Source organism: Chinchilla lanigera, unplaced genomic scaffold (assembly GCF_000276665.1).
Source record: "Chinchilla lanigera isolate Chin_1 unplaced genomic scaffold, ChiLan1.0 scaffold00029, whole genome shotgun sequence".
NCBI lineage: Eukaryota > Metazoa > Chordata > Mammalia > Rodentia > Chinchillidae > Chinchilla > Chinchilla lanigera.
The window spans coordinates 11298831-11319597 of record NW_004955430.1 but is presented as its reverse complement, the minus strand read 5'-3'; the positions used below and the strand labels follow the sequence as shown (position 1 = coordinate 11319597).

Here is a 20767-nt window from a genome sequence, read left to right as displayed (position 1 = left end):
GTTATATAATGGGGTAAGAAAACATGTATTTCAGTTCCTACTTTTGTTGAGGTCTTAAAATATTAGGATCACAGTCACCACATTCTAAGGTCAAGAGTCTCTACACAGAAAATTCTCAAGCAAGCTAAACAAAAACAAGTGTTCACACTTGCAACTTTCATTCACACTGATGTTCTAAGAGTGGGATTGCAAAAATTTGTAAAAGGTAGAGACGTGGAGGCTTAAGTCCTAACTCAAGCTCAGAAAATGAGTCTGAAGTAAAACACTAGAAGAATGCCCTCTGGAAAGTTGAGGAAACTGATTTGAAAATAAGAGACTGGCTGGCCAGCTGCCCATGAGAAATATCCTGCTGCTAGAGCAAACAGATTACCATACTGAACGTGATCTGAAAGGAACACGAAGGTCTTACAACATGCGGATCTAATATTACCACATTCCAATGGCAGGAGAGTACCTACCCAGAACATCTCCTATGGATTCACTATAACAGGCTCAGAAGAGAATTGGTGTGGACTTGAAGGTATAACCCTGGATATGCTGAGGAAGTAGAAAGACTTCTAAATTAGAGATGAATGTTATCGTCCAAGAGAAAGGAACAATAGGTGATAAATAGCATGAGTGTGTGTGTGTGTGTGTGTGTGTGTGTGTGTGTCCCCACGTGAACACACACGTAGGGGAAAGCTTTCAGTACCTAAGCACATGTCCCTGAATGGAATCATCTTCACCATGACCCCAAAACACATGGTGGATTTCAAATATGTAACAATCAGATGATGTGGTACACAACTAAGCAAAATTTGGCAATGACCAATCAGCAGGATTTCTATCAGTTTTAGGAAAGCAGTACACATTATCCAAATATTAACCTTGCTTCAAAGTGTCAAATACAACTGCAGTATAACTCTACCAAGCACTTGTCTGCCCGTATCTTTTCTTCCCTCCTCCAGATCTAACCACATGAGCCTGAGAGAGCCTAGCGAATGGGCGATACAGTTTCTAAGTAAGGAACTTGTACTGCAAGCTACTGGGCCACACTGGGCCTCTCCTGGGATAGGGAAGGAGCTATTATTTCAACTGAAGTTGGAAATCACGACTATTATATATTATATTCAACAGAAGGTGGATCGTAGCTGAACTCATGTTTCTTCTTTTCCTTTTCTTTTTTATTTTTTTAAAAGAACTATAGAAATTAAAAGACCATTTCATTACTTAATATTGATCCAAAAATGTCACGGCATTTGACCTAGATTTCATCCAAGTAGAAGGAAAGGATCAGCTCCATAAAAATGCGCTTGAACAAGGGGCTGGGGATTTAGCTCAGCGGCAAAAGCGCCTGCCTGGCAAGCGCAAGGTCGTGAGTTCGGTTCCTGGTACCGGAGAAAAACCAAAAAAAAAAAGAAAAAATGGGTTTGAACAGACCTCTGGGCCAGGGGTGAAGGGTGCTCACGCCGTCAAGCAGCTACAGTTATGTCATGTTTAGGTGACAGATCAGATGTCTTCCAGTTTCTTTTCATGGGCAGAACTCATCTTCAAAGGAAAGATGATGCAACACACTATGTGTGAAATAGATTATCACAGACTTGCTCTAGTTGGGGAAAGATAAAGAGAACCAGGAAGCGGAAGTGTATGCCAGGTTGTAAGGGTGCTGGGGGGAAGGACTTCAATGGAGAAGCCTTTGTATTCATAATTATGTATTAATTGTTTTTCTTGTTTGTGAAATGAGAACTCAATAGCTTCACACGTTTTTCTGAGGAAGCCTGTTAATGAACCACCACCTTTAAAGCATCCTGTAAACTAGTTCTTATCATCTTTTGTATTTGAAAATGATTGCTATGTGACTGGGACGGACCTTCATGTGAACCTACAATTATCTACAATAATTAGGATGAAACACTGTTAGAATTCAGACACAGTAAATAGATTGTCATTTAACTTTGTAGCTCTCATGCTTGAATATCTTCATTAACAAGATAATATTGATTTATAAAAAACCCTAAAACAATCATGTAGGAGAGTGGGATTGCATTCTGCAGGCACAAATTTTAAAATAAGAAAATTCAATAGATAATCTTTCCTGTTGAAGGAGAAGTCTTGGACTTATGAAATGACCCACATTTTAAAAATGGAAAATCTTACAGATTTTTGGATTCATAAAAAAGAATAGTTTGAGTAAGCTATTATACATCTACATCAGCAGAAGCAGCATTGCCTCCTCGATGTTTATGAGATTTCTGGGATGCAAATCTTCTTGGTTTCCCCATACTACTCTTTCTGGTAGTAACATGACATGATTTAAAAACATGGACCTGACACTTAGGACAACTGGCCCCAGTTCTGTCTGTGTCACTTATCTCCTCAGTAACCATAAGCCATATAATACTCAATTTTCTTATCTATCGAATGGAGAAAAAAATCTCTGCCACACTAACCTCATGGAGTTAGGAAGAACAAATAAAACAACTACTTGTAACAGAGAACATTGGAATTATTACACAAACATATCACATTATCTACTAAGGGCAGGAGTTGGATATAATCCATCGGGTCCTTTACAGCTGACATCCAGGACCACAGCTGAATAGCTTTAAGTGAATCTGCCCCAGGTCAGGGGGTTTTTTTGGTTTGTTTTTTTTTTTTTACATCAAATATCACTGGTAATTGTATTATAGAAACAGAGAATTTAAACCATAGAGAGCCTAAATCAATAAAATTTGCTGTTAGAGTGCAGATATCTCTGTTGCTTTCTTTTTGTTTCTTTCTTTCTTTGTTTTAGGAACTGGGAATCAAACTCAGGACCCTGTGCTTGCCAGGCAGGCACTTGTGCCACTGAGCTATAACCCCAGCCCTGTCTGTTGGTATTTTTGTTCAGTGTGGAGGTTTAGACTGCATACCACCACTGGCCTTCATTTGAGTTTTGAAGAATTTACTGGTTTTCTTATGGCTGTACCCATCCTTCTTGTTTGTTTGTTTTGTTTTGTTTTTGTTTTTCTCCCAGTACCAGGAATCGAACTCACGACCTTGCGCTTGCCAGGCAGGCGCTTTGCCGCTGAGCTAAATCCCCAGCCCCTGTACCCATCCTTCTTGACGCATCTGTTACTGAAAAACATTCCAGCAGGGTTATTTAACCAAACTTGGCTCCATATAACTAGAAAAGTATTTCATTTCTTTCTTTTTTTTTTTTTTTTTTTTTTTTTTTTTGGTTTTTTTGGTTTTTCTCTGGTACTGGGAACTGAACTCACGACCTTGCGCTTGCCAGGCAGGCGCTTTGCCACTGAGCTAAATCCCCAGCCCCAAAAGTATTTCATTTCATGAAAACTTCCAATGAGGCAAGCCATAGTTTTTACAAGTTCATTCAACATTTATATGAAATTCTAACCATTTACTAGAATTGTGCTGGCGACACAGCATACACTGGGCAACAGGTTCAAGGTAATTGCCCTCCTCTTTCAGCTCACACTCTTTCAGAAATGGTCTGACAATGTGTAGAAACATGGAAAAGTGTACATTTTTTACATGTGCAGTTTTTCATTATATTGAAATATTAAGAACTCTTTTGTAACATTTTTATGTAATTCACAAGTAGCATCATAGATTTTCTATTCTGTGGTATTCATATTAAATATTAACTGCATATGAGGAACTGAAACAGCCGTTTCAAGGTATACAGCTACCATTTCACAAAGAAAATCAACATGGCTAATACTTCGTCATGCACTGTAAATATTTAAAACATGTTAGTCTGCCCTACTCAAGACAGCAACAATGTGGCAAATGTGATAGATGTTGCCACTCACTCCAATTCTTTCACATATACACTTCAGTGCCCACTTACAGTGTGAGGAGCGTCATTTCCTCATCTACACTAGTCTGTGTGATTTAGTTTAACCAACAGGATATTAACAAACAAGACGAAAGTGAAGTTTTGAAAATCATTGTGTTATTGGGCTCACTTTGCTCTATCTCTGCTGTCACCACAGGACCATTCTCACACCAGCATACCAAGGTAGTCATCTGGAACGGAAATGCCACAGCTAGGTGTCTCCTGACAAGCCGTGCGGGGAGCCACCCAGGACAGAGCCTCTAGACAATCCGCATATGCTCGAGTGAGTCCAGCCGAGACCCCAGGGCAACCCCACCAAACCCAGTGTAATCTACTATAACCAGTACATAACTAAAGCACAAGCAAGTCTGCACATTGACAAAACAAAATCAGCATTAGTTTTCATCTTATTTTGCTGGTAAGATGATCACTCTCCATTAATTTTGATTATCTTTAATTGTTAATTTCACTTGTTTCGCAAGTCTCCTACACTGAATAAATTGTCTCTATAACACTAAAAATGGACCAGAAAAGGGCTGCTTATGAAGAAGCTGAGAGACAAATAGGTTGACTGCAGGGTCAACCTAGACATGTAGTAATTCCTAGACATGTAGTAATAAATCTGCCCTTCTCTCTATCAATGCAGAAAACATTGGTAGAGATGCAGCTTTATTAAAGTATAATTCACATAAAATAAGATGCACATATTTAAGGAATATAATTTGATAAGTTTAACAGATGTATTCACACAAAGCACTAACACCACAGTCAAAGACAGTGATCATACATATCCATCACCCTCACAAGTTTTCAAGGCTACTTCAAAGCTAAACTGGTGATGAGCCAGAAACATCTTACATTCAAGTGAGTGTGACGTTATTCTGCAGACAGCTCTGAAACTTTTCTAATATTATTAAATTTTTGGGCTTACGATGTAGCTGTCAAGTCTGCAACACCAGTGGATCACGAGCCCTAAGGTGAAAAGAACTGTTTCAATACTTTATTCTAACAAGGGAGGTAAATTACTGAATAATCCACAAATATTATTTATTAAATATTGCCACTTTGCCACTTTCCACATTGAATTTCCCTGATGCTGCTTTCTTAAAAGCATATAAATAGTCTGTTAGTATATTATACTAAAATCAAGTACAATTACTGAGGTCTTAAGTCATATATTTAGTTCTTTATAGTCTAGGTCATTTTTTTGTTTTGCTTTTTATTGAACACAGCCTGCTACTGTCAAAATCATGTGTATAGAATTCCAGGTTCACTACTTGTAAAGTACGTGATTTTGACAACTTATTCAACCCTTCTGGGCTTCAGTTTTCCATCCACAAATTAGAAATAAAAACATCTGCCATGTACTGTTGTAGAGACGAAATAAACCAAGTTAAATGAAAATACCAAGTGAATGGGGTTCATGGTTGCTTTTACTAAATGTTAATTCACCTCCCTTTTCTTTGTTTCAAAGCAGGGGCCGGGATTTAGCTCAAAGCAAAATCAGAGGAAAATTGAAGGAAGAGAGCAGTTGTTTGCAATTTAAAGGTGGAGGAAGAGCCCAGCCTTTTGCAAAAGCTTAGGGATAAAAGACACCCTTCTTTAGGATCCTCTCCTCTTTGCCTGTCTTGTGAGGACAATAAATGCACACAAGAACAACAGAGACCCAAGTAATTTTGATTTCAAGGGGTCTAACGCATCAAATAACAAACAAGGCTATCCAACTGTTGGATCTTTGTTCTAATATTTATATTACCAAGTCTGTGTGACAGTTTTCCTCAAAAAATACCGTAAATACTAAATAATAGACTAATTTTAGAAGGCTTTAGCAACCTGTGTGAAGCCAAAAATTGGGTCAAATTCAAACAGGTGTGAAAAGCTTTTTATGAAGTGAGCATGAAATATATCTGAGAAAGAAGTCCTTTGACACAGACAGTAGGAGTTAAAAATAATAAAATAATGTAGTTTTATAAAGATTTATTTTTAATTTTTGACCCATTTCATTATACTGAACTCAAAAAATTTAGTTTTTCAATGTTTTGAAATCTGAAATTATTTCTTTAAAATTATATGTTATCAAAAAATAATATACCAGAAAATGAAAATAATATTTTCATTATAAATTCACATATTGAAATCATGATCTTAGCTATATCTCCATTATTGTTGTTATTCTAAAACCTATGTTTCTTATTTTCTACAGTAATATTATTTGCAATTTCTATAAAGTAGCCTGTAGTTTTCCTCCACAGGGCATTTTATGATTAATTTGGAATTGCTGATATTGTCAATGAACTCTTCACTATAGATCTTAAAAATTTTAACGTAAAAATTTTTTTGTAGTTGCTGAAATAACTTGCAAGCATACCAAGCTTAACTAAACAGAAGACATTCTCAATTTTATTTTGCCCCAAATTTTGCTACATTGAGAATATTATTGATTATATTTTTTATATTGAAAAGTATACATATTTCGGTATAAATACTTCATATGTCCTTTGATTTTATTCCATTCACAGTAACTACTTTTAAAATATATTTTTGTAATACATGTCACAAAAGATGTCTATAAAATCTTTTTAATGTTGTGACAAACTTACATGCTACAAAATCAATACTGAAAGGAGCTGGGGATTTAGCTCAGTGGCACAGCACCTGCCTGGCAAGCGCAAGGTCGTGAGTTCAACTGCCGGTACTGGAAAAAAACAAAAAACCAAAAAAAAAAAAAAAAAAATCAATACTGAAAATAAATTCAACCAAATAAAAGAAAAAACTCCATCAAAATATTTTCTCCCTTGCTTAACTACTGATGCATTTCAACCTGCCTGCAAGTTTTATTTAAAATAATTGTTATTCACAAAAATGATTAAAGACTGAAGTTTTTAGTATTCTGTTATTAAATGATTTGATTAAGTATATTTAAATAATGTCAAATAAAATTTAAAAAACAATAAAAAGACTCATTTAGAAAAAGCTAATAACTTTGATACTTAGGTTGTTTATCATGTACTAAGACTGAGACATTTTAAAATCCTGACTTATGACAGGCAGAAAAAAAGAAAAATTGTGCACTGCCATGACAAATATTTGCTTGCATTTAACATCATAAATCATTTAGTGTAATTACTGTAACTAATTCCTCATGTATACTTTGATAATTTTGACCACTGTAGTTTCTATAGTACTTGATAAGACATCATTTTTTGGAAAAAAAACTGTAGTACGTATATCATACACAATGTCTGAGGACATTTCTACTTAATAAATTTTTATAAGTTTAGTAACATGATCTTTACTATGACACTGTTCTACCAAAATTTGCATGTCCTGTCACTACAAAAATTAGTAACTTTTACTTTTAACTGAATTCTAGTAACATACTTGATCTTCTACAAAGTGAACTTTGAAAACCTTTGCTTTACTAAGATTAAAGAATTTTCTACTAGAAACATGATAGCACTGATACTTGCTAAGTTCTACTCATAAAACAATACATTAACTATTATTGTACCATTTTTTCCTACATGCACCAGAAATATTGAAAATCAAAAATGAAGCAAAATTTTCAACAGTAAAATAGAAAAAACACTGAACAAATGGTGAAATAATTTAATTAAGAAGCTGCACAAAAATGCTGCATACTGTATGATTTCATTGATTCTACATCTAAGTAAAGCAAAGCTATAGGGAGAGAACACAGACTTCTATTTGCTTTGTACTGGAAGTGAGGAGAGAGATTAACTTTGGGGGGTAAGGATAAGATTATAGATCTGGTGATGGTTACATGACTGCTACATTGTAAAATTCATTGAACTGAGTACTTAGAGTGATATCTATTCTTTGTAAATTATGTATCTATAAACCTTACAAAACGCTAATTGTGAAATTCATTTAGAAGAGCACTCTTTTAATCTAAAGAAAACACATGCTTCAGGAAATGTAGCTCAGACACCTAGAGAATCATCTTCAAGTATAGTCTTTTAAAATCCTAAACTCATTTTTAAAAGAATAAGTTCAAGCTTATTCAGCAGACTTGTGCAGTCTGACTTTAACGTTGTCAGTGATACTGCCTCAAATGGGCATTCGTGATATATAAATATCAACACTTTTTCCAGTTGCGCATTCATAAGTAACTTTCTTAAAAAATGAGAATTTAATATTTCATTAACTACATTTTTCATTTTTGTGAATTCATTGTGCCAAAAGGGTTCATTGTTTAAAAAAAAATTATATACCAATAGTACAAATGTTCTATATGTATTTCATGTATATTGAAGCTATAATTTTCCTTAAATTCTACTGCCTTTACTAACCTATAACCTAGTAGCATCACTCCTCTCACAGGTAATAGCATTATTGGGTGTGCAATGTTCATGCTGCTCTAAGAAAGGAGATACAGATATAGATGTTGATATAGATGATTTGTATCTTGAGAGGGTTAGTATAAAAATATATGCTATTGCTGTAACCCAGCACTTGGGCAGCTGAGGCAGGAGGATAACTGTGAGTTCGAGGCCAGACTGGGCTACATAGTGAGTTCAAGGCCAGCCTCAGCTACACACTGAGACCCTGTCTCAAAAGAAAAAAATATATGCTATTGCTAAGTATCTCTGTTATTCACCACCCTGGCAGCTGAGGGAGCAGTAGCGAAGACCATAGCCAAAGCTATAAGTAACTGGAGATCTACTAACCAAGCTTGGCTTTGTTTTAATACAACAATTAAGAGTACTTCACAAAAATATGAAAAATGTGGCACAACCCTGGAAATGTGTTTCCCCACCAAAATCCAGTAATACTCATAAACAAAAAGGGAAAATAAATGCCAAAATTATGCATAATACATATTAAAACATACAAACATACTCTATATCTGTGTATGTATGTATATATACACATATATATGTAGATATACAACTCTTATTTAAAAATGCAAATGTACATCAATATTATGAAATCTATTGAATTCACTGTATTAATTGATTCAATAACCAAGGAATTTCTTAGGCAGAGGATGAAAAAGCAATTTGTAAAGGCATTTACAAAATGGGAATATATGACAAAATCTCTTAATGAAGTAGAAATACATAATATTCATACTCCCAACCAGAAGTCAGAAAATACTTACTAGAAAAAAAAAAAACAAAAAACAGCAAACAATTTAAAAAATAGTAAAGTTATGAACAGAAAGGGATTTCTTTATGGCCAACATTTTTTAACATTTGTAAAATAGCAAAGCAATTTTAAGAAAAAAATTTTATTATTTAAGAACAATAATATCTCTTAACTGAAAACCCCAATAAACAACCTCCAAAATTATTATAAAAAGTAGGAAAAAAGTCAGAAAGGTGGCTGGTTAAAAAATAATAACCTATAGCAGTCAATAAAAAAAGCTGATTAAATTTAAGAAATGATGGAAGAAAAGATTCTATTTTACACAGCGATTACAAAGATAAACTTACCAGGAACACAATAAACAGAAAATATGTAAGAGTTTATTGAGAACCTTCCAAAAATATGTAGAGTAAAAATTCTTTGCCAGTTCTTAAACATGGATTTCAACACCCTAAAGGAATCATTTTTCCCATATGAGATTTCATGAAATTACTATTAGGATTTTTTTTTACAACTAAATCATCTAATGCTTAAGTTCTTATAGACTTCCAAATAAGTACAATCAGGCAAGAAAATTTTGAGGAAAATAGTGTGAAATGAAAATTTTAAGACTTACTATAAAGTGCCCATATTGTGGTACCAACATATAAATAAAAATAAAAGATAAATAATAGAAAGTAGGGAAATAAATCTTTCTCAAGTGGGAAAGAGATCAAGACATGGTGAGAGAGGAAGAAAGAAAAAGAAAAGAGAATTAAAAGGAATTAAGATGTGTTATGTATACAAGTCAACTCCCCACAAGGAATGTAAACACAATTTATTCCAAACATGTACTAATAAAAAAGATGGGTAAATATAATAGGAAAAAGTATAGAAACTTTACAAAGAGGAATACAGAATATGATAATATAGAAATTTTAGATCATCACAGAAAAATAAATTGTTGAAATGTTAGAAAAATAGAAGAATCTAAAAAGGATATATTTTGATACTTACATCGAACTCAATAGATCAGGTCATAGAATTTATTAATAGAGAAAGAAATTGACTATACAAAATGAAACTACTATAGAATAAATAAAATTTATTTTTCAGTACAGGACATTAAACCTAGGGCCTGTGCATGCTGGGCAAGTGTTCTACCTGAAAGCTATTCCCACAGCCCAGGATATAGTTTAAAACTACTTTTATAATAGGAAATGCCTCTTATGTATGACATTAAAGCTAGAAACTGTAACCAGAAAATTGATTAGTTCATCTATATATGAATCAAAAGACCCATAAAAACTGGCAAAGTATAAGCAATTCACATTACCAAGAAAGTATTCATTCTTATTTGAAAAACTCAGACATCAAAAAAAGAAATACCAACAACACAACTAGTAAAAGACAATAAACATGAAAAATGGAAAATGCTAAAAAGGAAATTCAAACTGGCCTTAAATATATTAAACAATGTTCAACTTCATTATCATAAGGCAGAATATGATGTAAATATTAAGCATTATTATCTTCCCAGTATTATGTGAAAGATAATTTGTTAACGATCATGAGTATTTTACAGGTAGCCAAGAGTCTTTGGTGGTTATTAATTCAATTTTATCTTTTACATCATCTCCACTGAAGGAATAGCCTCAATATCATACCGAAGGACAGTGCCTACTTGTCAAACTGGGTATTTGGTATTTCAATAACATATGAACTTCTTAAATAGATCTTTCATTCTAAAAAATCAAATAAAACATGATCAGACTGATGAACGTCTTGATCTCAATTCCACTTAGCTTAATAACTGAACTAAGAAAGTCATTTGGACTGGCAAATACTGTAAGGTCATCTGCCCAAAAGACTTCAAATAACAAAAGAAAACCTGAAAAACAAGAGCAAGCTAAGGATTAGATTTGAGTTGAAAAGATATGTACAGTTATTTCTTTCTGTAAATTTATTGTGGAGAAAAGAAATAATTTTGATTGAAGGATGTCAACAGTACCGAACACTTGAGAATATATTTTCCCATAAAAGCAAATTGAAAATAAGTGTGTTGGTTTGGGGCTTATTTTTGCATGGGGAACAATATATATAATACAGGACACATGTTTTATAAGATTATGTATAAAGTCACCCAAAGAATGATATACAAAAGAGTGCAGGAAATCCATCCACACAACATAGACCAAGAATCCTCAGAGGTCAGTGGTGGAATCTAGGAAGACTGTGCCAGCGGGATGAAGGATCTGTGCTAGCAAGCTGAGGGATCTGTACTGGAGCCAGGAAGCGACACTCAGAAGAACCAGAGCTCCCCCAAAAGGTACCACAGCCATCCTCAACAACAGTGAAGTCCAGCTCCTCCTATGATCAAGATGGCCGAGTAACCATTAGGGAAGCCAAGGCAGCAAGCTTCTCCTAGAGACCGGCAGCGCACCATCTTCCCCTCCAGAGCCAGGAAGTGATGCTCAAAGTGAGGACCAGAGCTCCCCCAAAGTGAACCACAGCCATTCTCAGTGCCAATGAGGTCCCGAGCTCCTCAGAGGATGAAAACAGCCAAGTTCATCAGGAAAGCCAGCACGAGCTCCTCCAAATCAACCAACAGCTCCTTTTTTTTTTTTTGGTTTGGTTTTTCTCCGGTACCGGGAACCGAACTCACAACCTTGCGCTTGCCAGGCAGGCACTTTTGCTGCTGAGCTGAATCCCCAGCCCCAACCAACAGCTCCTTAACAGCTTCCACCAGCTCCCAACAGCCTCTCTCAGTTCCCAGCAGCCTTCGCCTTCTTCAGTTCCCAACAGCCTGCCTCTTCTTCTCCAGGTCTGCCTCTTATGCTTCTGGCAACAGTCCCCAGGTGGGCCTCCCACACCCAGCACCGAGCTTACTCAGTTCAGCTGGGGGTTATAAGTTGACCACCAGTTATCAATCCACTACAACAAGTAAAAGAATTTCAGCCAAAAACCCCTACCAAGGTAAAATTATAGTGCTGTTACTAAAATTGCTGTGAGAATTAGAATATCTTCAGAGGGAGATTAACTTCACAAGAAAACACACACACACACACACACACAAACACACGTACTAATGCCAGCAAATTCTAAGTGTCAAACTATGAGAGAAAATGATTTCTTTATTTTTAAAAATGGACAGTAGATTTGATGACCAAAACTGCTTTGCACAGTGAATGTATTTAGTACTGTAATACAGATATGTCTTTAATAACAATTTAAAAACTCTCTTTAAATGTCAAGTACTTTAAGCATAATACACCAAAAGAAGAAAATCAGCATATCAAAAATGGCTACACATGTTAAAGTATCGATCCCTTTTCAAAGAGTTAAAAACTGGAAATGAGATCACAGATTAACTCAGTCTGCTTCTGCTTGCTAAACACACAGTTTGAAAGCACAGTCATACAGTAGGAAAGTCACAAGCTGAAGGAGGAAAAGATCACACACAGGCTCTGTGATACTGAATTCTAAGCTTGAGTTTTGTCAATTTTAATTTAGAAAGAAGGCGCTGCCTTCCATCTGCCCGGATACAGGTTGTGGTAAGAACAGGTAAAACACCAGCACAGTACACAGCATACCATAGACACACTCAAGATGGTAGTCACTATTACCACTAGAATCTAATTAAAGAAATTGGTGCATAAACCATGTGAAAATAAAAAGTCTGAAATTGCTTCAAAATTAAGTCTAATTACATAATCTTACATAAAGAGAAAACTAGCTGCCACTGAAGGGAAATAAAGTTGTTTGATACACAGTTCTGGCCTGGAAGGAACTTGAACATTTTTTATTTAAGTATATAGTGAGCAAAAACTTTGTTTCAAGTATAACCCTGAGAAATAAGAATATTTAAAAAAAAACACACACTTAGGGCATTAACATGGTCACAGCTGAATGTTGTAACATGAAAATATACCATTGACACTTATAAGAGTTTATGCAAGGAATGGACAAAGTCTGTGAAAGCACAGAGGAAATGTCACCTAACTTTACCTCCAAACTCACCATAGGTTACCTGTAGAATGGATCTTGAAGAACAAAAAGAAACTTTGTCTTCGAGTTAAATAGACATCCAGAGTCATGAATGAACAAGAGATTTAGGATAGATACATCTGCTCCTTATGGAAGCCCGTTGGGGCCAGAAGACACTAGGAACTTATGTGAAGAAGTAGCAATGCACCAAAGGATAGCTCTGCGCTGGAGTGAGACACAATTAAGAGGTCCTATTGCTTCTAACAGAAATCACTCCAGGATAATGGAAACTGAGTGCGTGGAAGTGGAGGAAGGCACCAACATCATGATGTCAGGTTAGAGTAAGCTTGCAGCTGTGGAGATGAGAAAAGGAGGGCCCAAATTAACGCAAAAGTGGTGAAAAGGGAGGCGAGGATCCAGATTGTGGCACCTCTGCAGCAAAATGTCAAAGATGTGATTACAGACTAGATATGCAGGATGTCAGAAGTTTAGCGAGAACTGGGTGAGGGATGAGGGCATTGAAGCGGCCAGAAAATGACATTAGACACATAGGTTTGATAGGGCAGAAAAATTATTAGTTCACTTGGGACATGTGAACTGTGAAAGGTTTAAAGAAGATAGACAACTGCATTAACAGCTATAAAAGAAAACAAAATATATCTTCCAGAGAATTTAGAAGCCACGTACCTTTAGAATGGATCTGGAAGAACAAAAAGCATATCTGTCTTCAAGTTAAATGGAGATCAAGAGTCAGGAATGAACAGGGGAACTAGGATAGTACACCTGCATCCTTTTTAGGAAATGCACATTTGCATAATTTCTTGAACTCTATTTGACTGTTTAAATTACTGAGGCGATTCTTCAATTGTTCCAGTTGCCACATTTCAACAATGCTATGGGTAAATTTGAAGTCTCGTCTGTTTTTGCATGTAGGCTCTATTTATACCAAAATGGATCAAAAACGTGGTATTTAGATGATATCAGCCCACATATCAAGGTGAATCTACTCTGTTCTCAACTTTACTTTCCAGCAGCAATAATTCTCTGCTTTTTGCTGGTGGCATTTCTTCAATAAAGTTCACTAGCACCAAATCCTAGCACATCCTCAATTCTTTTTCTTCACCACAGTTGTAATTCTGTGGTAGAACTCAGGAATGAACAGCCCTATAGAAGAGTACTCAGCTATGTGGTGAGAAATAAGTATTTTCTTTTCCTAAAAGAAAGTGAACTCTCTCAGGGAAAAATAAGAAAAACAATTAGAAAAAAAAAATAAGAAAAAAAATTAGAAAAGAGACACAGCAATTCTACTGGACCCTATAGGACCTGTGTCCATGTACAAAAGTATAATTTTAAGAGATTAGGAGACATTTCTTTAGTGTTGAGGTTGAGATTTCTTCTGTATTGTGCTTGCAGCTTTAGAATGCAGGAAGGTTATACTAGGCATAGATGCATCATACTTCTCAAGATGTGAATTTGTTACTGCCAGTGTCTTACAATGACAAAGTAGTCTGGCTTTAAAGATGCTCCATGCCCACCCTAACCATTTCCTTCATTCTCTTACTCTATCTTGCCTCTATGTATTTTCCCTGAAGTCTCTTTTTATACCTTAAAATCACATACTGCAGAATTTGTGAGAGTAAATGGAACATTGTTGTCCCTATTATATATGAGACAAGGATTTCTATTCGAAAGTCATTTATTGAAGACCTCCCAAATCATTTCCTCATAGAAATTATTCCTCTCACATTCAAATGTACCCAGCCCTTTGTACCTCTTGAATCACTCTTACCTATTTCCAGCCTATATTATGGTAATGTGTGTATATGTTTTATTGACCCCTTTGAGAAAAAGGTAGGGTGTTGTCATGCATACCTATGATTCCAGCACTCTTTGAGGCTGAGGAAGGAGGATCACAAATTATAGAGCTCAATCTGGGTAACTTAGCAACTTAATGAGACCTATCTAAAAACAAAAAGGGGGTGCCAGTGGCTATAGCTTAGAGGTAAGCCCTGGGTTCAATCCCTAGTATCGATATCAAGAAACCCTATGTAACTTTCCTTTCATATACACAGGAACACTCTATCAGAAGACTGGTATTAATACTCTGAAAATATTCCTATATCTCTCATTTGACAGGTAGATCAGAAAATAAAGAATGACACAGCATAGCTTACTAGACCAGGTTTGCATATATGCCCTCATCAGATGTGAAGAAACCCTGCAGTACATTGGGCCTTATGCTCCTAAATATTTCAGATGTAAAACAGCAAAGGAGCCTGCAACATGAACCACAGAATGTGTGCAAAATCTGCCATATAGAAGAACAAGTGTGAAGACATCAGACTTTGTGTGCTGTACAACGAGGACACGGAGACAGCAGTAACAGCTGTGGGAAGAATTCTAAGGTGGCTCCCAAGATTGCATCCTCCATGTGTAGACACCCTGTGCAGTTTCTTCTCTGCAGCATGGAGGGATGCAGGAACGTGGTAGATGCAGCAGAAATTCAGGATGTAATTAAGACCCATGATAAGCTGACTTTGAATTCACCAAGTAGAGACCATCGTGAGTGGTTTTGACTTAATCATGGGAGTTCTTAAAAGGTGGACCCACCTGCCAGACTCAAAGAAGTAATTTTTCTCTTATGAGAGTGCATACGGTAAAGGCCACGTAGTGAACACACGGTCAGGCAGTGAGGCCATGCAGTGAGGGCAGCCGTTATTGGATGAGAAAAGTCAGTAGCTGGCAGCGGGCAAAAAAACCCAGGCACCTTAATCATAAAACTGCACCTCTGCCAACAACTGCATGAAGTTAGAAGAGGACCTCAGGCCTCAAATGAGACCACACAGCGCCAGAGGCCAGCTTGCTTATAGTCTTGGTGGGTTCTGAGTAGACAGTCCCCCTTATCCATGCCTGGACACTTGACCTACAGAAAAGGCGAGATACGAAGCCACACAGTTTACGACAATTCATTACACAGAAATACTACACTAATCAGATACAGGAACCTAGTTTCTAAACATAAGGAATAAAAACAAAAGAAACTACCAGCAGCATGCAAGCAACAAAACAAACCATCAAACTCTTCATAAACTTCCACCGGTGTATAAATATCTTCCTCTAGAGAAGCAGGTTATTTCCCTGAATGTGTCCATGCAATAATCTTTTATTGGCAGGCCCCTACCTAATAGAGCTCCTTATTTTTTATTGACTAAATGTCTATTTGTTTGTTTGTTTGTTTTGTTTTGTTTTTCCAGTACCAGGAATCGAACTCACGACCTTGCACTTGCCAGGCAGGCACTGTGCCGCTGAGCTAAATCCCCAGCCCCTGACTAAATGCCTTTGATAGCGTGCTCCAAACCACTGTTCAGCAAAGGCTTAGGAAGTACTCTCCTGTCTCAGCTCATCCTTCCCCTTTTCTCCAGCATTACATAATTACCCTTCTTCCTATTCTCCTAATGTTAAAAGAGATTTATGTTCCTTGGTAAAAGCATAAAGATGAAAAGAGAAGTGGCTGAGAAGTTCTTCTGTAAGGGAAGCATTTCAATTTTAACCAATTTTCTTAGACACTTGGGAGGAGGCTATGTAAGTGTACATAAAATATATGCAAATATTACTAAGCTTCTAAACCAACATTATTCTTAATATTTTAATGGGCATGTCCTTGATGGAGTACACTGGATTACAAACTTGCCTCAAAATTTAAATCTTGTCTTAGTAACTTCAAAGGGCCAGCACTGGGGAGGCTGAGGCAGGAGGACTGTTGCAAGTTTGAGACCAGCCTGAGCTGAACTGCATAGCGAGACCCTGTCTCAAAAAGACAAAAAAAGACAAAAAAAAAAAAAAAAAAAAATCAAAGGGGAAAAAGTATTCTGGCCAAATTCTGATGTGGTCAGGAAATGTAGGCTAATGCACCATTACATTTGAAAATGGACACTTCCTTCTGAAAGTTTTATGTCTTTCAAAAAAAGAAAAATATGTTTTTCCCAAATGGCATATTATAACAAATACTTGTACTAAAATTTTATTTTTAAACTATGTACTTATGCGTTCTCTTAGTATACTTTTTCTTTGTCCAGATTAATATTCATGTACTTAAAACAAAGTCTACCCAGAAAGATTTCTGGATGTATTAAACTGTGGGTATGGGATGTATTAAAGATTTCTGGATGTATTTTCCTAAAAATATCTACATAAGAGTGAACTATACATAGACCATGATGGTAAAGTTGTGTGTGGGGATATGTGTGTCTTAGAGAGTTTCAAGTAAGAAATGTTGCATGTTATGGTCCAAAGAAATTCACTGGAGTTACTTTTCTCCTTAAGTGAGATGTACATATTCAACATTTGAGTGTTTCTTGGTTTTTCTGTCTTATCCCACTTCAATTAAACACAAACTAGAACATACTTTGAGTAAGTACATATCAGTTATAATTTTATATTTAGATTTATTTACACTTTCCAATAATGTTTACAAATTATACTGCAGGGCTGGGGATTTAGCTCAGCGGCAAAGTGCCTGCCTGGCAAGCGCAAGGTCGTGAGTTTGGTTCCCGGTACCAGAGAAAAAACAAAACAAAAAAAAAAAAAACAAAAAAAAAAACAAAAAAACAAATTATACTGCATATCTGAAAAATGGTTTTAATTAAGGACACGCAATTGCTTTTCTCTCCTAACAAAGAGTTTACTTCATAAATATTAAAAGGAAAAATATTCTATTACGTAAATCAATAAAGTATCACTAGCTGATAAAGTATATTATTAATTTCTTTGATGTTCTGTGATACTCTCACAACAGAAAAATTAGTGAGATTATGTAGTATGCTTTTTAGATTTTCTTTTTTCTTTTTTCTTTTTTTTTTCTTTTGGTACTGGGGATCGAACTCAGGAACTTGAGCTTGCCAGGCAGGCACTTATAACACTGAGCTATATCCCCAGCCCCTATAGTATGCTTTTATATGTTCGTATATTTATTTTTTTTCTGGGAAGAGTTTTAGATGGTATCTTAAACTGTCTTATTATTTTCCATTATGTTATTAAATCAATAAGGATAATAATAATAATAATACACACACTGATTAGGTTAATGACATAGTTTGCCAAGATTATTGTTTACTTTCTTTTGTTTTTATTAGAATTGTTCAAGATAAGATAAAAAGAAATAAACATGACTACAAAATGTACCTCATGGAGCAGAAAATACACCACATCAACACATTACATGTTGAGTTTAATAATAATATTTATTTCAGCATAATTTGTGAGTGGGTAGAAATTTTTAGAATTTAAAACCTACAAATAGTTTTACCTTACAAAATAAAATAAATGCTATAAAAATAAAGAGAAAGGATATTCATAAGGAAAGAGTTTTCAGGATAAGTAAAAAATCCATGTAAAATTGCATCAATAAGAAAGGATGCTAATAAGATAAACTAAATATTTAGCAGGAGAAATGGTATGCCTATGATTGTAGATATAGCAAACTTGTGGCTAAAAGTTTACCTAAGGTTTTTTTCTTGAAGCTTCAGACTATTCAAGTCATCACACAATTTTTAAAAAGCAAATGAGAAAGGAGAATCCATTTTCAGGAGTGAGGATTCTTGGAAGGAAAGATAGTCATTAAATATTGGAAACAAAATCTTGCCCAAAATCAACCTTTACGTTACTCATCTCTACGAAATGTACCTCACTGCTGTTGTAATTCCATACAAGCAGGATCTCTGTAGGAATCCTCCAAACTTTGTGGAGCACAAGCCAAACATGGTTTCCAAAAGAATTTTAGAGCTTTTTGTTGTGCTAAACATTGGTATTTGATATGACCTCAAATAAGGATTTAAAACTTCTAACCTTCCATTTGTTAGTATTCATGTGTTACTAAAATAGAAAAAAAGTGATTGACATGAACCATCTCTCCCTACACGTCCTCCTGCTGAACATGCTCTGATGAGAATCAGAAAGAGGCCAAGAGAAACTCACACTGATGATATAAAGCCCCTTTCATTAGCAATGGTATCTAAATGTATCTCTGCAGTAATTCCCAGGGTTCCGCTGGGATGATTCAGTATACACTGCACTCCTCTCGACTTTAAAGGACAGCTGAGCCGAGCAATTACCACTTTCCAATTACCTCATTTTCAAGAGATGGATTCAAGATCAATATGTAGAATGTTTTGGTTTTCAGTGTTCAAACTGAACTAATGTCCACATGAAACTGATCAGTTTCTCATTAATAAATGGTAGTACCCCCAACTGTGCTTAAAGACCCCAGTGGTGACTTTGGTGGTGCCTGGGTGATGGCAGTAGTGCCAGTGCCAAGGACTTTTCCTTATTGTTATCTAAAGAAGACAGATATTGAATAACATTTCTTACTTCACTCATTCTCTCCCATACAAATAAAATACAAATGGGGAAAGAATGAAGTAACCTAGTGATAAAGACATGGAAGACCTGACCAAACAGCCACATCAACCGTGATTAGGCTGAACGTGAAAGGTAAAAAACTGAAGAAAATCAAAATAAGTGCTTCATTTCTGTTCTGTAGAAACTTGCCCAACGATTTTCAAACACAAGAAGCCAAGACTCGCTTTCCCACCTAACCAAACCAAGTACCTAGACTAAGGGAGCGGAAATGGAATTAGATGTACCATTTCATATCAGCACGAAGATATACACAGTATGGTACTTGAAACACTGAGAAAGCTTTTAGGGTAAACAGAGTTACGTGGTTCTTGAACAATAGACACAAAAAGGGAAGAGAGCACACAGAAGCAGCATAAGGCAGAAGAAAGGTGGATATTCTCAATGGAACCAACCGTGGGCATTTGTTAGGGGTGGGAGTACAGACTCCTATTTATAGGACTGAGAAGATTCCCCAGGCTCCAAGCAGAGAGCCTGAGAAGCCAGGAAAGAGAGGGACCTGGCCGTGGTCCTGAAAGAGAACCATTTGCAGACAATTGTGAACTCTACACAGGCACACACCGTTTTCCCCCACTCTGCTTAAATGAGCAAAATATCCACTAATGCTCGTCCTCAAAAATGTTAAAAGTTTCTTTTATGATCAAGTCAGCCTTTATAATGTCCAGCTCCTCCTTCCTGAACAGACTGTCGTGGAGTGTTAGGCGTGCTGTACCAGCTAAAAAGCAGAAACGAAGGTTCTGACAAACTCACAACACTTGTAAGTATACAGAAAGCTCACACTTAACAATCTTGATTCTATTTTACATTTCCTAAACTCGGATAGGAACTCGTGCCTAGCACATAAACCTAAGCTCCATTAAAGAACACTCCAAATTCTCTCACCTAATCCAGGCAGCCTTGAAACTCTAGGAAAACAGGGCGCACAATATCCTCGTTTTCATCTTTAAACTACAACCAATTGCCTGAAAAGGTAGCAAAAATACAGGCTCCACGGCGAACACACGCGGCGTCGGTCTTTCTCAGGCTGCTTTCCAGCCCTTACAAACCCAGGAAGTGGAGAAACCACTACACCAATCCAAAGTGTCAATAGTGCACCGAATCACGGGAGGAAAAAATAAATCTCCGCACAAAAGACACCTTGTCGAAGAGAAGGAAATTCATCCTGCTGGCTCAAACAGGAAGATGGGAGCAAAAGTAGCGTACCAGAGGGGGTAAAAAATCATTCTCCGAAAACACCATGCAACTCGCCCAAGTGTAAGACTTACGTGTTCCGTCAAAACGGGTGGCGATGGTGTCCAGGAAGGTGTTCTGGGGCGCCAGTAATCCTTTCATCACCGGCATGTTTCCAGCGCGGTGTGAGATTCTCCATCAAAGTTTGTCCGGAAGGCTGGCTCGAGAGCAGAGTGCCAGGAGGGAGAAGGGGCGCGCGCGGCGGCGGCGGGGCCGGGGCAGGGA

At 36.4% G+C, this 20767-nt stretch overlaps 1 protein-coding gene across 1 annotated transcript in view; it reads right to left on the bottom strand.

Annotated features, from left to right (window-relative positions):
* Positions 1–20748, bottom strand: part of Kcnh8 (potassium channel, voltage gated eag related subfamily H, member 8) — a 355986-nt gene extending 335238 nt beyond the window's left edge. Inside the window, exon 1 of the mRNA XM_005387459.2 lies at positions 20578–20748. Coding sequence (XP_005387516.1) covers positions 20578–20653 — 76 coding nt within the window. The 5' untranslated portion in view covers positions 20654–20748. The remainder of the gene's footprint in view (positions 1–20577) is intronic.
* Positions 20749–20767: the final 19 nt, after the last annotated feature.